At 48.9% G+C, this 17,626-nt stretch overlaps 1 protein-coding gene across 1 annotated transcript in view; it reads right to left on the bottom strand.

The window, feature by feature from the left end:
* TEX55 (testis expressed 55) overlaps positions 1–9,764 on the bottom strand; it is a 105,515-nt gene extending 95,751 nt beyond the window's left edge. Inside the window, exons 1-2 of the mRNA XM_088461440.1 lie at positions 9,682–9,764; positions 3,655–3,704 (exon numbers count right to left, since the gene is read on the bottom strand). Coding sequence (XP_088317566.1) covers positions 3,655–3,702 — 48 coding nt within the window. The 5' untranslated portion in view covers positions 3,703–3,704; positions 9,682–9,764. The remainder of the gene's footprint in view (positions 1–3,654; positions 3,705–9,681) is intronic.
* Between the last annotated feature and the right edge of the window lie 7,862 nt (positions 9,765–17,626).

Here is a 17,626-nt window from a genome sequence, read left to right as displayed (position 1 = left end):
GAACATAGGCCCTGATTCAGAGCCGGACGCTCTGACAGAGCGCTCGCTCTGAATCAGGGCCGGGCTATTTTTTTTTTTTTAACGGCCTCCTGGCCGCTCGCATAGCTGGGCGAGCGGCCAGGAAGATGGTCGCGATGGTCAAGACCATTGCGACCATCGGTTTTGCGATGGGACCCTTGTGGTAGGGTCTCGTTGCCGCAAGCCCCAGAGAGATTTCGGCTCTAACAGAGCCGAAAGCTCTCCCATTGACATCACTCGTGATGTCAGTGGGGCCGTCCCCAAACGGAGGCGTTCACATGGGAACGCCTCAGTCTGGGCAGCCACCCTCCTGGCCCGCCCACCAAAGGGGGCGTGCTGTCACTCAACATCGACAGCACGCCCCCTTTGGTGCGAGACCCGGAGCGATGGCTTGCCCGTCGCTATCCGGGTCTCACATATGCGCACGACGGAGCCGGCTCCGTCGTGCGCGTGCGCACTGGCCCACCATCGACCCGGTTGCGAGCGCACAGCACTTGCGACCGGTCAGAATCAGGCCCATAGTCCATGGAGGGCATAACCACAACCCCTCCATTGGCAACACACCCCCTAGTACCAAGTCCCACTCTACATCTCAACGACCCTGGCTCCTGCACTGGTCACTCGGACATCCCCTCCAGAATATCTAGGAAGGGAGATCCTAAAAGTTAACAACTATGACCATATTCCATTCACAGTGGAGGCAGCCATTTTGTAAGATGAACCAACATCCATTAAAATGCAGCCTATCCAGCTGAGATTTCGAGTCTGAGACACGGTGGACGCAGTCTGTCTACTGTAAGTTTTGAACCATTATATAGAGTAAAAGCATAAAACACCTCATGTTATGCTAGTTCCTGGTGAATGGAAGGGATGTAGTCATGTGACCGGTCAGCGGAATGCAGGCTAGGGATTTATGATAGGCGTCGAAATAGCGATACCTGTCATAATTCCGATGCCTGACCACCATACCGAACGAAGGTAAGCTCGGGACACCCTTAGCATTAGCCGCTGGGGGTGGAGAGGAAGGTTAGGATTAGGGAGTCTAGCGGGGCTAGGGTTAGGTACCCCTAGGGGTGAGGGTTAGGCACCCCCAGGGAGAGGTTAGGGAGTGGTAAGGGGGGTTAGGGTTAGGCACCCCCAGGGGTAGGTGCACCCCCATGGTGGTTAGGTGCACTCTTCCTACGAGGGAGGGGGGGCTGTAGTAGGTGGTGGGTGTGGTGATATTGTGGGTGTGTGTTGTATGAGGGAGAGTGAAGATAACTGAAAAAATACAGACGACGTAGGGGGGCCAAATCGTTTGTAGAGCAGGCACAATGCTACTGCGATGAGGTCTTGGGGGGGGGGGGGAGGAAAGAAGTGTGGATGAATTTGCTCTGGGTGGGAAGGTAGGTGGACCCTTTCAGGGGGCTCCTTGCTATGTTGTTCCTGACCGGCACGTCTTCCCTGCTGGACCTATGGTCTACAGTCTTAAGAGCCTTCTGGGAGTGTCCAGGTACCTTGAAAGTCAGTGGGCTGTTTGTTCGGTTGTAGGCGAGCTCCTGTGCGGTGGTAGCAAAACTTACCGAGTACTTACCTACCGGTAGGTTTTAGCAGCGAACGATGCGGCCAAGATGCTTAGGGTTGGTAGTATGTTAGTCTTTTCCTGGCATGCTCTGCTGGTTCGGTGGTCGGAACGCGAGTGATGCAGGATGCTCGTCGTCAGAGGGGGCCGGACCGACTTAGTGAGTGAATGTGCCTTGGAGGACTGTTAGCTGCCGGTGTTCACTCGGTGTATGCAGGGTTCTAGTCTGGTGCTGTGCACAGGTTGGCGGTAAGGGTACTTATCTTTCAACCGGCATTTCAATCCCATTCTGAATGGAATGTGTGTTGAATAAATAGGCTACGCATTGCTTGAGCCGACAAAATAGCTCCCTGACATGACAGTACCACTTTAAAGGATATTGTCACTTAACTTGCCTTAAGTTTAGTACCTATGGCAGGAATACTGTAAGTTCTAGCCACCTTTAAAAATAAAACAACACATTATAAAGAACCCCAATTGTAAAAATAAATATTTAATTCAAATACCATTAATCTCTCCATGGCGTCTTCATTGCTCATTTAATAAAGTAATTACTGTGACTGCGGCAAGGTAAGACTGTGTCTGTATATTAGCTAAAGCATTATACACACTTACACAGATAATAAATAATCCTTTTTCCGCTTTGATGAGCGTGAAGCGGAGCAGATGGGGTTAACGCTTGTGTGTACAGCGAGATTCATAACTTAGCAGAAGGTCGTTATAATCCTAAATCTATTTGACTTCTGCCATATAGATTTATGATTCGGTCTGGCTATTTTCTATTATCTGTGAGGCAGGTTTCCAAGTGCTGCGGCTGCACATTTAGGTTAACTGTGTAATCACTATACGACCCACTCTAGCAGTTCCAAGTAGACTTCGCGCCATCCTGTCTCACGCGGCCTTGTTATCGGCCTGCGCTTGGGTGACATTACACCGAGGAATATCAGCGGGCGCATTTAAAATTCATCCTTACTACAGCAATATAGTGTAAGTGAATGGGACTATAAATGGCAGTAATTATGTGCCCCCCTTCATAATTGCCTTCTAATCTAGGGCGTATATTGTAGCAATGACCAAGTAGAAAAATATAAAAATAAATAAAATTAACACCACGTAATTTCCATGATGCCTTTTGGACTATACTGCCTTAATATTAATATTACTCATTGCCTTATGTGCTAAATACAGCACCTACCTGCACAACCATAACATTATGCACCCGTTAGCAATGTATAGTAAATACCTAGATATATGTGGATAGGATGTGTAGAACTGAATGGACTTGTGCAGTGAGCGGTACAGAGTTGTATATCGTCGGAAAAAAAACCGGGCTAATCAGCTCTAAGTATTTATTCTTTAAACACTGGGGCTCATTCAGAGATGTACGATAATTCTCTGGGGCTCATTCAGCGATGTACAATAATTTGATGTTACTGCACATCTCCGATGTTTTTTGCGCAGGAGCGGCACTGCGAATGTGCAACTCTGGGCCTGCAATATTGCTCGCAGTGCCCCAAAAGACGTAGCATGATTGACAAGCCGCTGGCGTTAGGAGGCGGAGGCGCCCAGTAGTCCAGAAAATAGGGACGCGTCGGCCCCGTTTTTTTGGGTGTGCCGAAGCAGCGCGATTTCACCGCACATCCTGAGTAACCTGTAGGATAGACATTGCTAACGGAGCTGTGTATTTAGTCAGTGACGTAGAATAGTGGTATATAAATATCACAGCCATGACATGGAAATGACTACATACTGGGATAGCTGTTCTGACATTCACACAGGGCAAAACCAGGATATAATGCAGCCTTTTATAGTTCCGCCACAAGAAAGCCCTTATCCTACACCAATGAGCCCCTATAATGGGGAACAAGCTGCTGTGCAAAGAACTGATATAAAGAGATAATGAATTGCAGTACATTAAATGTGAGGATTTCTTTACGGGGGATTATTTGCAGAGTTGGGGGGCGGGGGGGTCCCCATAATATTATACTTACTATCTATGGTACAACAATAAAATAAATGAAGAGGTAAGTGGACTTTTACATTAGAGATTATTCCAGCCCAGGAAATACACTCACGTTTTCCGCCTGTAAGTGGTCAGGGAGGGGACCCTCTGGCACATCCATATCTGTATGGGCACAAGAAGAAATCAGACGTTATCACACGGTACTCTAATAGGTTGGTAAGTAATAGTAAGAAATACATTTATATGATTCACGCCATCCCTGCCAATGGTAGCAGTTATGGCGGGACAATACAGATTTTGATGGAAGGTTGGAGGTGCTCCACTACTGCCCACTTTGGGGGCAGGTTCCTCTCTGCCTAGGGCATAGCCACCCCCCACTGTGTGACGCGCCCACGACCCCATGCCGCTTTGGTGACCTCATTCCCTAACACATGCATTTCACTACTTTGGGGGCTGATTATTAAAGAGCTGAAAGCCCTATTGCTGAAGACAAAGACTATGAAGCTCATTCAGAGGCGCTCGCTCCGAATCAGGACGGCCGTTTTTTTTTGTTTGTTTTTTACCCGGCCCCCTGGCCGCTCACTAAGCTGTGGGTGGCCACCCACAGCTTTGCGAGCGGCCAGGTGATGGTCGCGATTATCGCGACAATCGGGCTTGCGACAAGACCCTTTTGGTAGGGTCTCGTCTGCCGCAAGTCCCAGTGAGCTTCCTGCTCAAATAGAGCAGGAAGCTCACTATGGACATCACGAGTGACGTCAGTAGGGCCGCCCACAAACGGCAGGCGTTCCTTCAGGAAAGCCTCCGTTTGACCAGCCACCCCCCCCTCCCCGCCTACAAAACGGGGCGGGCTGTCGATCGACGTTGACAGCCGCCCAATTTGTAGCGAGCCCCGGAGCGAGCATAGCGCTTGCGAGCAGGTCTGAATGAGGCCCTATTTTCACTGGTGAATGGGCTTATCTCGCTTCACCCTCGTCAATGGGTTAGTTCTGGTGAAAACGTTGCTATACCAGGTGACAGCGGGAATCCTTTGCATGGAGAAGATGACTTAAGTATTTTGGCTGCTCTGTCAACTGGGTCCTTATATAACCAGAGCATACCTGCCGACTTTCTGGCTGCTCCTTCCGGGAGGGAGCAGCCAGATCGGCAGGACAGGGGGGGGGGGGCGTGGCCGGTACAAGGGGGAGTTGCCGGGCGGGTGACATCACTTGAAGGCGTGGTGGAGGCGGGGTCACGCGGTCGCGTCAAGTTTGGCACCGCCCCCGCTATGCAATGCCGATAAAATAGGCATTGTGTAGCAGGGGGCGGGGCCAAAATGACGCGAATCGCGTCACCGGCCCCCTCCGCTGCGGGGGTTGCAGGGGTAATTGTGGGGGGGACAGGAGGGTTGGGCAGCAGCCGGGAGAATTGCCTGCCTCCCCGGGAGGTCGGGAGCGGCACCCGATTTTCGGGAGGCTCCCGACCAAATCGGGAGGGTAGGCAAGTATGAACCAGAGCCAAAACCCACCTTGTGGGGTTGATCAAAATGCAGGTTTTTAGAAGTGTAGATGTTGCCCCTAGCAACCAATCACATTCTACTTATCATTTATCTAGCACCTTCTAGAAGATAATAGCTAGAATCTGATTGGTTGCTATGGGCAACATCTCTACTTTTAAATATCTGCGCTTTAGTAAATATACCCCGATGGCTATTTTAGGCTACATAGCAGGAAGACCGCTGCTCCCCACCCCTCTTTTCTGGAAGACCATCAATAATCCATAGTTCACATTAAAATCCACCTACTCACCGAAAAGCCACAAATATTTCATACAAAAAGTCAGCACAAATTTCAGAAATGACAGAATAAATCAGGATGAATCGATGAATAAGCATACAAATCAGCATACTTATATAGTGGCCAATAATCCACATTAATGTCACAAGGCTCAGCAGCCAGGGACCATCTATAGCGCACAGTGCACATTAGCTCAGCATAGATCAGAAATGCCATCAATACAACATAATACATATTAAAATCAATCAGCACATTAACAGCGCTGATTTATAGTTAATCTTATAGCACTGTATTGAGAAGGCCATATATATAACCACACATGGTTCATTTTCCATCTCCCACGGTCTGTTTAATTTATTCCAATTCCAACGCTTGCATCTAATTCTTCCATGTTACACTGTAAACACATTAACCCCTCTCCCAACACAACTGCAGTCATGACTCTTCTCCTAGACTCCATACCCTCTACAATGTAGCACCTCTGGATAAGTGGACTTTTCAGTGTCTGCACTTAGGGCCTGATTCAGACCCGCTCGCGAGCGCTCAGCAAGCGGGTCGAAGGTGCCAAAGTGCGCATGCGCACGACGGAGGCGGCTCCGTCGTGCGCATGCGCGAGACCCGAATAACGAAGGACAAGCCGTCGTTAAGGGTCTCGCACCAAAGGTTGCGTGCTGTCGATGGTGAGTAACAACACGCCCCCTTTGGTGGGCGTGCCGGGGGCGGGGCTGCCCAGAAGGAGGCGTTCCCATGGGAACGCCTACCGTCTGGGTCCGGCCCCACTGACATCACTAGTGATGTCAATGGGAGTGCTTTTGGCGCCAAAAGCACCCCTGGGCTTGCGGCAGCTAGACCCTACCGCAGGGTCTCGTCGCAAGCCCGATGGTCGCGATGGTCTTGACCATCACGACCATCATTTTGGCCGCTCGCTATAGCTGTGGGTGGTCACCCACAGCTATGCAAGCAGCCAGGAGGCCGCTCTTAAAAAAGATAAGGACGGCCCTGATTCAGAGCGAGCGCTCTGTCAGAGCGTCCGGCTCTGAATCAGGGCCTTAGATCTTAAGGTGCGTACACACGGTACAATTAAAATGGACGATATGAACGATATCGATCATATCATGCATTTTTTGCCCACCAACAACCGGGCACGTATGGTCGATATCGATCATCGCCCGTGCATGCAGGGCAACCTGGTCGATATCGGCCAGGTTACTATAGGGACCCTCGTTATAGTCGTTGGTGTATTGGTGGTGTGCTGGATGATCGATATCGACCGTCCAGCACACCCGGGAGATCGAACAATGATATAGTTATCGTTGTCGATCGTCCCATCTGTACGCACCATTAGATTTACCCTTATACCAGAAACCTGTTGGCACTGGCAGAAGGCATGCATGTATACTGTGACTGCCTCATTGTTAGAAACACATTCTACTATAGATGTAGCTAACCAATGGTTTGACCCATACTTACTGACTTTGGGCCTGATTCAGAGCCGCTCGTAAGCGGCCGCTCGTTCGCTCTGAGCGATGTTTGCCCAACAGCGCATGCGTACGGATCGTAATACGCATGCGCGAACCAGTCAGTGCGGCCGAAAATCGTTTGTACGCTAGATAGCGAATGCCTGCTAATATGAGTGACAGGAGGAGGCGTATGTGGGTGGTAACAGGAGAAGGTGCTTGAAAACGGTGAGTGGAAATCAGAACGCAGGCGTGCTTAAAGGTCAAAATGGGCATTTTAAGGGTGTGCATAATTAATACTGGAGCGTTATTGACCACGTCACTGGGTTATTTTATAGCCAGAACTGCTCGCAAATTTGTGGTAGCAAACACCAGCCACAAGAATAGCGAGCAGCTCATACGCTGTTCGATGTATTCGATTAATCTAATAAATAGCGGACATGACGTATGGTGCAAGCGGCCAGGGGGCGTCTTTTTCAAAATTACAACCGCAAGTTTTGTTCGCTCGTTCAGACATAGAGGCGTCAACAGACCGCAAAGAGCGAACGGTTTCATTTGAATAGCCACCCCTTTTTGTTGAACGAACGACCGCAAATAGCGTCCAGCTCTGAATCAGGCCTTTTATCTGCCTGAGCCTCAGGAGATCCGGGGAGGGGGAAGGTCCAGGTGGGAGGGGCGGGGACATGTGCTGAGACATACGGCAGTACGCCGTAGGAGGGGCAGGGCCGTGATGTCACCGGAGAAGTGACTGGGGCGCGGAAAAGTTATTCAATTCTGCAGGGGATAGATTGCCAATCTGATGGGGCTGGTAGATGTTGTACTTGATTAAACTTTTTTTCCTAAATCCTATTGGCTATATATGTAACCACACCCACATCCGCATAGTTTTCATTAAGCCCCATTTTCAGTTGCTGGCGCATTAGTTCAAGAACCCGGGCCTCTTACTTGTGTTTGCCCGAGGCCATAAGCTGCCAGCTCTACCCTCGGGGCAGGGCCGGATTAAGGCTTGTGGGGGCTTGGGACAACTAAGTTGTGGGGGCCCCATCAAGCCACACAGCTTATAGACCCCCCCTTTCCACCCCACCCCCGATTACTTACCTTCTGAATCAGTGGCGTTCCTCCCAGCGTTGTCACCTGGTGCGGGGAGAAATGCCCCGAAAAGGGGTGTGGCCTCACGGCAAGTAGGTGTGGCCTCACATGAGGGGGGTGGCCCTGCAAGGAGGGGCATGGCCCGAACCCCGTTGTCCCGTGCTTTACACCAGGGGTCCGAGGAGGGGGTGCAGGAGGTGCGGACTGCCTGTATGCAGTGCCGGCTCCCTCACAGTGTCAGGAACTTAATAATACAGTGCAGCACCCGGCTCCTGTCACTGAGGGGGAGTCTGCACATTGGTGTCTCCCCTCGGCAGGTGACATCCGGGTGCGGCCCGCACCCCCCTTGTAATGCCACTGTTCTGAATGCATCAGCACAGTCAGCGCTGAGCGGCTCCAAAGGCCCGACACCAGTGATCAGCGTCACATACATGATGTGTCACGTGACACTGATGAGGGGAGTCTCTGCGCTCTATGGGGGCAGCGCTGACTGTGCTGCTGCATTCAGAACACAGAACCGCGGCAGCTCAGCCCCCATCCGGGAACAGGTGCCACTGGTCACCTGTTCTCAGCTGGGTCACACCAACCCTGTGTGGGGGCCCCTCTATGTGTGGTAGCCCTGTGGCGCCCCCTTAATCTGGCCCTGCCTCAGGGTAACTACTGATTCCTCCCAACCTGCAAAATAAAACATACTAGTGCATTAACTGGCTGCTGACTTAAATGGACTCTCGTGTGTGAATCTGTGTATATATATATATATATATATATATATATATATATAGGAGGGGGGAATTTAGATTGTAAGCTCCAATGCTGCAAGCACTGATGTGAATGGCAAATACTAACTCTGCAGAGCCGTCTAATAGGTGGCGCTATATAAATGAACAAATCTGCTGCCACTATAATAAACCATGCTTAGCTTATTACACTGTGTGCATATTACTCAGTGTATAACACCATAGGCCTGCTTTAGAGTCACACGTGATTCAGATACTGCGCTAAAATCACTAAAAACTGTGTACGCACAAAGACGCTGTTGCTAATGGGACGCACAGTATCAGACGTCGCATCAAATTGCCGGGCAGTGACTGGGAGGTGGCTAACAGGGGTTCAGGACTGTAGATAGACAGTAGCTGTGACCGCTGGACACTGGGCGTGTAAGAGTGACCTTCTCCTAGGATTAGTCCTGATTGATGCAGGGGTACATGACGGAGAATTGGGGTTTAGCGCAATGGTAGGTAAGTTACTGCTTCATCAGGGCCATTTTCTACTCTATGTGACCTGACATGGTGACTCCATATTGTTACTAACCTCTTGGCTTCCCCATAGAACAGAGGTTCCCAAACTCTGACATTACAGTCCATGTTTTAAGGATATCCATGCTTGAGCACAGGTGACTAAATAAAATTGACTGAGGCACTAATTAAACCATCTGGGTTTAAGCATAGATATCTAAACCTGGAGTGTAATGGCAGAGTCTGGGAACCTCTCCCATAGAATATTCATATTAATAATGTCACATTAAATAAATCTATAACATTAATAATGACCCCCCCGGGATACTATCAGCTGCCATTTCCCATCAGACTTGTCTTTACCCCATCTCTGAGAGGCTCCCAGAAGTCTGGGCTCAGGTAACCTCTGGATTTCGACCTGTTGTGGAACTACAAGCCTCAGCATGCCCCACAAGACAGAAACTGGTAGAGGGCATGCTGTGATTTGCAGTCCCACAACTCCTATAACCTATACTCTGCCTACCCCGACCCTACACTCCCAGAGAACGTCCGGGGAGATCCGGGACTGCTGCTCCCTAGTCCCTACCTGAGAGAGACACACGCCGGCTGGCTGGCTGGCTGGCTGGCTGGCTACTGTCAGCGCTCTTCGCGGTTCGCGATGTCTGTCCTCTGGCGGCTTCCGTAGCCTGGACGCTGATCACCGTCACCTTGGCGACCAAATACACACACAAACGCGGAAGCGCAGGGTAGTGATCACGTGACCACGCCCCATCGCCATGGCAACAGCAGAAAGTGAGAGAGGTGATGAACTGGTGGTTTATGTCCTGAGGGCAGAGATGTAGGACATGGCCCCATATCAGGACGCAGCTAGTTATACTAACCTCCACCAGTCATAACTAGTACCACTTACCTCTCATCTTCACCCTACAGCCAGCAGTACCCTAATTTCCCCTGACAGTCCCAGGTTTTCAGGCTTTGTCCCAGCAATTGTCCCTGTTTTCAGAAGTGACCACCTCTACTGTACATTACAGCCCCTTAATATAATACCCATGCCATGCATTTTATCTCTAATCTCTCAGCTCTATAAATTAATTCAATTGCAGTGAAGAACTAAAAATGTAAAAAATACATTATTAAGTTTAGTAAATGTGTCAGCATGCTTGCAGCATACGGAGGTCGCCTTTATTATTATTGTTATCATTATTATTTATAAGGCGCTGCAAGGGTTCCGTAGCGCTGATGAAAGGGGGATACAACTAACAATACACAGATACAATACATAAAACTGACTCCCTATACATCACCACCAATCAAGGGTTTAGCCCTGCGTCAGGCGCACCTCTGGGACTCCCGGGTTCGGGCGCAGTCATACTTGCCTACATTTGAAAAAGCATTTCAGGGAGATTGTGATAGCAGCACCTATGAGCGCGGCGGTAAAGTTGGCGTGTACTGCTACATCTGAGAGACATGTCCTAAAATTGATTTACATCCACATGTAAATGAGCCCCAAAGCAGTTAGTAAGGTCTATTTGTTGATGAAAACACACTGATAATTCTCAGAAAATACATGTAACCATAGGGAACATTGTGCCTTATAACCAATGCAGGGAAATGATCCCATTTGAATGTATATATCTCTGTTTTTTCTTTTATATAACAGTGTCATAATGGGGGTAAGGTGAAATGAGGGAGATTGGTAGACTCTTCAGGGAGTCGGGGAGATTGCTACTGTTTCAGGGAGTCTCCCTGACAATGAGGGAGAGTTGGCAAGTATGGGCGCAGTGCGCCTGACAGGTGCCTGTTATATAATCGTCATTAGCACCTAATTAACTCAATTCTAACGCTCCTAGGGCTCTATTTACTACAATCCGCATTGGTAATGCAGATTGTAGTGTGATATTACTGAGTGAATTCGCATTGCAAATTCAGGCAATAGCACAGGGATTTACTACAAATCCCTTGCAGGGACAGAGCTTGCGATAAAGCTCTGTCCCTGCTAATCCCCCTCGGAGCCTTATCACGGTATTTTCACAAAAAATACCATGATTAAGTGCCCGCGCATGCGCCGACCGTTCGCCGCAGCTACCCCCCCTCCGGCGCTAAGCCCCGCCCCCTGGCACTAAGCCCTGCCCCCCACAACCCCACCTCCCCGCGACCCCCCCTCCCTTACTTACACTTACCTGCATGCTCCAGGCCTCCGGTGATGTTCTCCATTCCTCCGGTCAGGTGATCTCCCATACTGCACTGGGGCCCGATCACCTGATGACCGGGCAGCAGTGCACTGTGGGAGACCAGCTGACCAGAGGTGAGTCATCACCGGAGGCCCGATCACCGGTCCCTGGAGTCAGGTAAGTAATTTTTTTTTTACTTTTTTTTTTTTCTTCTTTTTTACAGTAATCAGCTTGCGGTCTGTTTAGATCACACAGCTGATTACTGGGACCGACTCCCGGCTCTGCTCTCCCCGTTAGAGCAGGGCAGGAGGCCGTTAACCGGGGGAGACCTCCAGGTGGCGTTATTATCACAGGACTTTCCCCGGTATTTTTTTCACATTTATTTTTAGTAACTATGCTCAGATCACATTTCCCATTACAGTTATGGGAAATGCGATCTGCTTACTAAAAATAAGTGATACTTTTACGAATTCTACTCCAATTGCCCTGTAATAACTATAGGTGATACTAATATAATGTGAAAAGGGTGTGAAAACACAAAACAGCCTTTTTCACATTATTTTAGTAAAAATAATGTTGATAAATAGAGCCCTGTAAGTGATCAGTGACCTTCATTAGGATGTACAAAGAGACAATATATGGAAATCTGATTCACAAAACCACATTTATTAACCTTAAAGCAAGTAAAACAAAAAATGATAAATTATAAGAGGAGCAGTGTGCCTAAGAGGCCCCCCTGGACAAACCTACACATTTCCGCAAAATACCCCCAACCTTTGTAATTGTCATTCATAAAATGAGCAAAATACACAAAATTGTGAGAAAATAAAAAGAAATACGTACCTTCAAAAGTCGGACGAGTTCGGGCGCAATGAGCCTGAGAGGCCAGGAAGGTCACTACTGCACTCCACGCAGGCGGCGGGAAAACTGACTAAGGGGGTTTCAAAAAGCACCTAGAGATAGGAAGGTACTAGGAGGGGTAGGCCCCTGCACCCCCTTGCGGCGGAGAGGTGAGCGAGAACAGCTTTGCGGCGCCTTTCAGGCCAGCTGCGCCTGACGCAGGATTAAGGGCCTGATTCAGGTTGGAGCGCACGACTGCATTCGCACGCAGCTGGTTAATGTTTGTGCTCTGCGCATGCATATGCATCGCAGTGCGCGTTTGCAAAAAGGCCGCTGCGATCAGGAAGCGCTCGAAGTGAGCACGCAGTCCCATCATATAGTGATTGACATGAAGTGACTGTTTGGGCGTGGAGAGGGGGGTGGTCGGTGGGATGCAAGCGTGCCTGTGTGTTTGAACGCTGTTACAAGGGCGTGCATAATTAAGCCCCTACGATTGTATACGCTGGCAGAGGTCTAGATGGCGACAGGAAGTTTAGCAGTTTGTGAGGTGGGGTCAGGTCAACCACAACTGTGCGAATGGTTCCGATGTTACTCATTGTTACCGATGTTTTCGCTGACTTGCGGATGCGTGTCATGGGAAGTGGGTGGCTTTATACAGTGATGGGCGTCTTGGTATAGTGCTGCGGCTGCCGTGTGATTGTAATCATTAGCATATTTTCGCAGATAGCGGGTGCGTGCGAACGCAGCCGTGCGATCCGTGCTGAATAAGTCCCTAAATACGACAGCTCAGCAGCAGAAGGTACCTGGAAATTATGTAAAAAGGTTGAAGATGACACAACCTTTAGGAACATGCGTATAGAAAATTGGAATGAAGCATTTAAATAAGTTGATTTGTAATAAAACAAAAAGATATAATATTATACAATACCTATGAAATACTATTATTATTAACCTTTATAGGGTGCCAGAAAGGTTCTACGTAGTACTTTAGACTGCAAATACTGTATAGTTATAGCACAAACCAATAGGATATATAGTGCAAAACATTACCATACAAACATGCCAGAGAATGAGCAATTGTGCACTCACAGACTATAGACTAATGGAGCGTACACACGGTCAGATTTGTCAGACTTGTCAGATGAACGACTGAACGATTGAACGATTTGAACGATTTTACCAAAGTTTTGAACGATTTGCACGATTTGAACGATTGAACGATTTTTGACTGCATTAAAATGAATGGAATCGTCCAAGTCTGACTGCAAACCCATCAGATGTCAGATATCGTTATCTGACAAACGGGAACGCACATCGTTGATCGTCCATCGTTCAGGCATGTCAGATATGAACGATTTTCCTTCAGATATGAACGACTGAACGATTTTTAAATCGTTATCGTCCATATCTGAAGAAAAAATCTGATCGTGTGTATGCACCATAAGGGCCTGATTCAGAGCCGCTCATAAACGGCCGCTCGTTTGCTCCGAGCGATGTTCGCACAACTGCATATGGGTCATAATGTGCATGCGCAAACCAGTCATTGCGGTCGGAAATTGTGCGTTCGTAAAAGAGCGAGGGGCTGCTAATTTGATTGACAGAATGTACCGTTTGCGGGTGGTAACAGGGGAAGGTGCTGGAAAATGGGTGTGTGGAGATCCGAACGAAGGCGTGCCTAACGGTAAAAAGGGCGTTTAGTGGGAGTGCATAATTAGTAAAAGAGCGTCATCGGCCACGTAACTTGGTTGTCTTTTAGCCTGAACTGCTCGCAGTGATAGCGGTAAGAAAATCCTACCACAACCACTGCGAGCAGTTCTGATGCCTTTCGATGTTCCCGATTAATCTAATAAATACCGGAGATGGCGTGTGATGCGAACGGCAAAGGGGCGTCTTTACAAAATAGCGAGCTCACGGTCGCTCAGACATAGAGGCATCAACACACCGCAAAGAGCGAACACTCAATTGAAATATCCGGCCCCTTTTGTAGAACGACCGTCCGCAAATAGCGTCCGGATCTGAATCAGGCCCTCAGTACGGACCGCTATTGCAATCTCAGCTGCGGTTACTCACACAAACCCACTGCGAAAATATGCTAATCTTTGCAATTACTATGCCGTCGCAGCCCAACATAAGGACGCCCACTTCCCCGTACATCCGTAATACCTTGCGAGTCTGCGAAACCATCGGTAACATCGAGTACCATCAGAGCGTCACGCACAATTACAAAAGGTCTGGCCCATACATGCCTACCCTCCCGGTTTTCACGGGAGGCTCACAATCTTTTTGGGTAACTCCCCGTGCCCCCGGAAGGGTAGGCACTTCTACCGCATTCTGCCCACTTCCTGATATTATGATACTAAGTAGCCTTAATAGGAATCACAATTGTTAATAAATAATGAATAATATGCCTCTTGGGGATAATACATAAAATAAGATGCTGCTTCTGAACGTACATCAAAACTCTCAACATGACCCTCTCCAGGAAGGACGCAATGCTCTGGTCCTGGACTTCCCTGGTAAGAGGTGGGGCTGCAGCACAGTCCAACATTCAAATAGGGGAGTCACACCAACTGCCAGTGAGTCCCAGTCAGTGATGTTTGGCAGCGTGTGAAATGACAGTTGGTGTGACTCCCCTATTTGAATTTTGGACTGTGCTGCAGCCCCACCTCTTACCAGGGAAGTCCAGGACCAGAGCATTGTGTCCCTCCTGGAGAGGGTCATGTTGGGAGGTATGCGTACATTGTTTCTGTTCTTTGCTGAGCAGACGGCTCTGCGTCTGGGGCCTACCCTCCCGATTCGGCCGGGAGCCTCCCGATAAACTACCACCGATACTTATGACACATTCTGTGTCATACATATCTGCTTCATATTATTCTAATAAGTGTACAGTGTAGGACAGAGTGTAATATGTTTGGGAGGCACTGAGAGCGGTGCCCCCCCCTGTGTATAGTAAAATATAGGAAGCGGGGCCAATCCACGGGCAGTAAAAGCCCATTGAAAAATAGCAGTAGAAGCGGCATCTATAGAATTGCCTCATTGACAGGGACATGGTTTCAGCCCACATCAAAGACACGGCCCTGTCAGTGAGGCAGATGTGATTGGCCATCAGATCCACCACTAACAGTGACTGTATCCGGCTGTCACTGTCAGTGCTGTATTCTGTGACTGTATCCGGCTGTCACTGTCAGTGCTGTATTCTGTGACTGTATCCGGCTGTCACTGTCAGTGCTGTACTCTGTAACTGTATACAGCTGTCACTGTCAGTGCTGTATTCTGTGACTGTATCCGGCTGTCACTATATCTGGCTGTCACTGTCAGTGCTGTACTCTGTGACTGTATTCGGCTGTCACTGTCAGTGCTGTATTCTGTGACTGTATCCGGCTGTCACTGTCAGTGCTGTATTCTGTGACTGTATCCGGCTGTCACTGTCAGTGCTGTATTCTGTGACTGTATCCGGCTGTCACTGTCAGTGCTGTACTCTGTAACTGTATACAGCTGTCACTGTCAGTGCTGTATTCTGTGACTGTATCCGGCTGTCACTATATCTGGCTGTCACTGTCAGTGCTGTACTCTGTGACTGTATTCGGCTGTCACTGTCAGTGCTGTATTCTGTGACTGTATCCGGCTGTCACTGTCAGTGCTGTATTCTGTGACTGTATCCGGCTGTCACTGTCAGTGCTGTATTCTGTGACTGTATCCGGCTGTCACTGTCAGTGCTGTATTCTGTGACTGTATCCGGCTGTCACTGTCAGTGCTGTACTCTGTAACTGTTTCCGGCTGTCACTGTCAGTGCTGTATTCTGTGACTGTATCCGGCTGTCACTATATCTGGCTGTCACTGTCAGTGCTGTACTCTGTGACTGTATTCGGCTGTCACTGTCAGTGCTGTATTCTGTGACTGTATCCGGCTGTCACTGTCAGTGCTGTATTCTGTGACTGTATCCGGCTGTCACTGTCAGTGCTGTATTCTGTGACTGTATCCGGCTGTCACTGTCAGTGCTGTATTCTGTGACTGTATCCGGCTGTCACTATATCTGGCTGTCACTGTCAGTGCTGTACTCTGTGACTGTATTCGGCTGTCACTGTCAGTGCTGTATTCTGTGACTGCATACGGCTGTCACTGTATCTGGCTGTCATTGTCAGTGCTGTACTCTGTAACTGTATATGGCTGTCACTGTCAGTGCTGTATTCTGTGACTGTATACGGCTGTCACTGTCAGTGCTGTATTCTGTGACTGTGTCCGGCTGTCACTGTCAGTGCTGTATTCTGTGACTGTATCCGGCTGTCACTGTCAGTGCTGTATTCTGTGACTGTATCCGGCTGTCACTGTCAGTGCTATACTCTGTGACTGAATCCGGCTGTCACTGTCAGTGCTGTACTCTGTAACTGTATACGGCTGTCACTGTCAGTGCTGTATTCTGTGACTGTATCCGGCTGTCACTGTATCTGGCTGTCACTGTCAGTGTGGTACTCTGCAACTGTATATGGCTGTCACTGTCAGTGCTGTATTCTGTGACTGTATCCGGCTGTCTCTGTCAGTGCTGTGCTCCGTGACTGTATCCGGCTGTCACTGTCAGTGCTGTACTCTGTAACTGTATACGGCTGTCACTGTCAGTGCTGTATTCTGTGACTGTATCCGGCTGTCACTGTCAGTGCTGTATTCTGTGACTGTATCCGGCTGTCACTGTCAGTGCTGTACTCTGTGACTGTATCCGGCTGTCACTGTCAGTGCTGTATTCTGTGACTGTATACGGCTGTCACTGTATCTGGCTGTCATTGTCAGTGCTGTACTCTGTAACTGTATATGGCTGTCACTGTCAGTGCTGTATTCTGTGACTGTATACGGCTGTCACTGTTAGTGCTGTACTCTGTAACTGTATATGGCTGTCACTGTCAGTGCTGTACTCTGTGACTGTATCCGACTGTCACTGTCAGTGCTGTATTCTGTGACTGTATCTGGCTGTCACTGTCAGTGCTGTACTCTGTGACTGAATCTGGCTGTCACTGTCAGTGCTGTACTCTGTGACTGTATCCGGCTGTCACTGTCAGTGCTGTATTCTGTGACTGTATACGGCTGTCACTGTATCTGGCTGTCATTGTCAGTGCTGTACTCTGTAACTGTATATGGCTGTCACTGTCAGTGCTGTACTCTGTAACTGTATATGGCTGTCACTGTCAGTGCTGTATTCTGTGACTGTATACGGCTGTCACTGTCAGTGCTGTATTCTGTGACTGTGTCCGGCTGTCACTGTCAGTGCTGTATTCTGTGACTGTATCCGGCTGTCACTGTCAGTGCTGTATTCTGTGACTGTATCCGGCTGTCACTGTCAGTGCTGTACTCTGTGACTGAATCCGGCTGTCACTGTCAGTGCTGTACTCTGTAACTGTATACGGCTGTCACTGTCAGTGCTGTATTCTGTGACTGTATCCGGCTGTCACTGTATCTGGCTGTCACTGTCAGTGTTTTACTCTGCAACTGTATATGGCTGTCACTGTCAGTGCTGTATTCTGTGACTGTATC

Source organism: Taudactylus pleione, unplaced genomic scaffold (genome assembly GCF_031769625.1).
Source record: "Taudactylus pleione unplaced genomic scaffold, aTauple2 ptg001050l, whole genome shotgun sequence".
NCBI lineage: Eukaryota > Metazoa > Chordata > Amphibia > Anura > Myobatrachidae > Taudactylus > Taudactylus pleione.
This window is presented reverse-complemented; position numbering and strand designations above follow the sequence as displayed.